The following is a 3,658-nucleotide window of genomic DNA, read 5'->3' as shown; positions in this document are numbered from 1 at the left end:
TCATCAGGATTATTACCTAATCTTTAATCTGGATTTTTTACTAATAACTTAAAAAATAAAAAAAAATAAAAAAAAAAATATATAAAGCTAAACTTTCAATATTAAATCTTTAGCATGAGTTTAAACATAATTTGGAAAGTAAATTTATTCTCCGAATTAAACGTTATTAGGAACAATCCCAACTAACATTTCGTAAAGCAAAATACCTAAATGATAAAAATCAACTGCTTTTCCATGCCCAGTTCTATTAAGCATTTCTGGAGCTAAATAAGCAATTGATCCACAAAATGAATTGGCTTAAAAATTATCATAAATTCCTTCTTTAGAAAGCCCAAAATCAGTTAACATAGCATGACCTTAAGAATCTAATACTAGTGTTTTAAGGTTTTAGATCCCTATAAATTATTCCATTTGAATGCAAATACTAAATTGCTAACAAAATTTCAGCTATATAAATTCTTGCTTTGCTTTCTGGAAACTTTTTTTCATTTTAAATTGCTTAACTAAGATCCCCTCCTGGCATATAATCTAAAATAAGGAATAAGTATTTATTTGTTTAAAAAGCAGATATTAATTTTACTATAAATGGATGGTTTATTGAACTTAATACATTTCTTTCAGTTATAGCATATTTTGTTAAATTTTTATTTATTATCTTTTATTTTTCAATTATTTTCATTGCATAGTATTATTTTTGATTGGTTTCTGTTTCTTCTTTTAATTCAACTAAATATACTTAAGCGAATGCTCCTTTTCCTAATAATGATATTATTTGAAAGTTATTAGGCCCTAATTTTTAATTAATTTCATTAATATTTCTGGAATCAGCTGAACTTTGTGAATCTCTTATTGATGAAAGGTTTATTTAGTCGTTTGATATTATATTATTTATATTATAATTTGTTTCATATGTTGATATTTATGTTATATTTTATTATTGCTTTGGATTGAATTACATAGAAGATTTCAACTCCATTTAAGAAGGCTTTTTTTAATTAATACTTGAATGTTTATAAGTAAAAGCGTTTAAAAAATCATTTTTATAATGAATATTTTAGGAAGAATTTCTTTTGGAAGTGTTTTAAGAAACTGGTTTTGATTAAAAAATCTGAAAAGAAATTTATTTTCCTTTTTCTGGTTAATAACATGAATTATTTTTCACATGTTTTATTTATTAAAATTGTTATTATTCATTTTATAAGGATTTATTTTTTATTAAATTTATTAGATTTTAGTTTTTTATAGTTTATTCATTTACAGTTTACTATTTATCAAATAAAAATTATATTTCAGGATTGGAAGACATTTAATAGGCTACTTTTTTTTAATAATTTTATATTTCTGTTTATATGTTCTTTTGATTCAATAAAATTTTAACGCTTTCTATACTATTATTTTCACATGCATAATGTAAAGCTGTATTTAATTTTGCATCTTATATATTTATATCTGTTCCAGCTTTTATGCATATATCAACAATTATATGGTAGTTTCTTTTTTTTTATAAAATTATTTTTTTATATTTTATAAGTTTTATTTTATATTTGTACAAATTTTATTTTACTTTTAAGAGGCTATCATTAATGCTGTTTGTTTTAAATTATTTTATTAATTAATGTCTGCATTATGAGATATTAACAAATTCAATATGTTAATATTATTATTTAAGGTTGCATAATGAATACTTGCTGATTAATTACTGTCTTTATAATCTGGATCTGCCCTCAAATCTTAGCGTTCTTATTAAAGTATATGTTCAACTGCTTAAAATTAATTATTAATTACATTTTAAATTAAAGAAAAATTGTTTTGTTTTTTTTAAGTCCACCATTATTACCATGCATTCTTATGAGATTTTTTTAACGTATCAAAATATTCCTTTTTATTAGCTTCTTAAAGTTTGTCATATTATTACATATTTCGAATATCATAAGTTTGACCTTTTTTTATTTATTAAAAAAATTATGTTTTTATTCATATTTCTTACCTGTATCTTTATCTTTTATTAGAAACATTTACTCTATTTATTCATCATTTTTACTATTTATATTAAAATTGTTTGTTGCTTTAAATATTGGGGTATAACTATTTAATCCCTTCTTATTAGATACATTATTCATGTTTTAATATAGATTTATATTAATGTGAATAATTTTTTTATATTATTATAATAATATGAATTTTTTTTCTAAAAAAATAAAATTAGATTAATTTTAATAATTAATAAAAACATTTTAATAAAATAATATTTAAATTAATTTATATATGATTAGTTAAATAAATTATATTATTAGATGCATTTAAAATAAGAGAAGAAAAAATATATCCCGAAAAAAATATTTTGGTTTTATTAACCTTTTTAATTTTTTTTATTAAATTAATTTTCATTCTATTATTCTTTAACTTCCAATATAATTAATCCATAATATCACGTTCGCGTTTTTAAAAAAATGAAGATAAATAAACATCAATATATTTAATTATTTAATTTTAAAACTAATAATTAATTTTAAAAATATATAGAAAATAGTTTAATAAATTATTATTTTATATTATTTTCATATATAATTTCTATATTTTACAAAATAAGCAAATCAAAAAAACATATAAAAAATGGAAAATACAATATTAATTTTTAGATTAAATTTATTTAAAAAAGATAAAAAAAAAATGAATTAATAATATTATAAATATAATTTATTAAAAAGATAAATATTATAGATTATTATTAATTAATATTAATTATATATGTATATAGTTATATATAAAAAACTATAAAATAATTTTTTGAAAAAAATATTAACAAAAATTATATAATATAATTTATAAATATTAATAATATAATTTATAAATATTAATAATATAATTTATAATTATAATATTATATATTTTATTATGTTTTTAATAATAATATTTTTAATTTAATTTTCTGTTATTATATAAGTTTTAAAATTAAATAAAATAAAATATAAAAATTATATTTTAATTTTATAAATAATTCTAAAAAAAAAATTAATGAATACTTTAAAAAACTAGTATTACAACTTTTAGTTAAAGATAAAAAAATATAAAATATATAAATGTAAAAAAAAAATATTAAAAAAATGTAAATAATAAATAAAAAAAAAATATATTTTTAAATTTTGACTAATTTTAAGAATGAAAAATATTAAAATGAAAATAATTATATAAAATGGAAAAGTTAAAAAGAAAATTAAATAAAAAAATTAAAAAAGATATTATTAAGACTTTTTATTTAATAAAAAATAAAATTGTATGAGTAAATAAAATTAAAACAAAAAAAAATAATAAATAAATAAATAAATAAATAAAAAAATAAAATAAATAAATAAAATAAATAAATAAAATAAATAAATATAATTTATTGTCTTTTTTATTTAAATTATATTTTATTAAAATTTTAAATATCATTTTACATATATTCATATTTAATATTCATATTTAATATATTACAAAAACTAATTTTTTTTCACTCATATTTATTTTATATATATTTTACATGTTAATTTATTTAATTTTTTTTATCAAATATTTTTTTATTTTCAATTATATATTAATTTTATTTTTTTATTTTATATCTATTGTATTTTTTTTATTTTTTCTTTTTGATTTTATTATATTTTTAATTTAAATATAT

General features: G+C 15.4%; 1 protein-coding gene across 1 annotated transcript, besides 10 other annotated features; it reads right to left on the bottom strand. All coding sequences in view use genetic code 6, as the record gives it.

Moving 5' to 3' along the window:
• Nucleotides 1–50: 50 nt before the first annotated feature.
• Nucleotides 51–76: a microsatellite.
• Nucleotides 77–337: 261 nt separating this feature from the next.
• Nucleotides 338–1,940, bottom strand: IMG5_010540 (protein kinase domain protein; the record flags this gene model as incomplete). The annotated part of the gene is made up of 3 exons (XM_004039722.1): nucleotides 338–1,001; nucleotides 1,266–1,493; nucleotides 1,565–1,940. Coding segments are annotated over 3 exons (1,266 nt in total), but the record flags the coding sequence as incomplete, so codon positions are not given.
• Nucleotides 1,500–1,563: a microsatellite.
• A 537-nt stretch (nucleotides 1,941–2,477) lies between the features above and the next one.
• Nucleotides 2,478–2,515: a microsatellite.
• A 292-nt stretch (nucleotides 2,516–2,807) lies between these two features.
• Nucleotides 2,808–2,886: a microsatellite.
• Nucleotides 2,887–3,058: 172 nt separating this feature from the next.
• Nucleotides 3,059–3,135: a microsatellite.
• Nucleotides 3,079–3,130: a microsatellite.
• A 167-nt stretch (nucleotides 3,136–3,302) lies between the features above and the next one.
• Nucleotides 3,303–3,378: a microsatellite.
• Nucleotides 3,304–3,378: a microsatellite.
• A 42-nt stretch (nucleotides 3,379–3,420) lies between these two features.
• Nucleotides 3,421–3,471: a microsatellite.
• Nucleotides 3,472–3,578: 107 nt separating this feature from the next.
• Nucleotides 3,579–3,645: a microsatellite.
• Between the last annotated feature and the right edge of the window lie 13 nt (nucleotides 3,646–3,658).

This window comes from Ichthyophthirius multifiliis (genome assembly GCF_000220395.1).
Source record: "Ichthyophthirius multifiliis unplaced genomic scaffold scaff_1120509249540, whole genome shotgun sequence".
NCBI lineage: Eukaryota > Ciliophora > Oligohymenophorea > Hymenostomatida > Ichthyophthirius > Ichthyophthirius multifiliis.
This window is presented reverse-complemented; position numbering and strand designations above follow the sequence as displayed.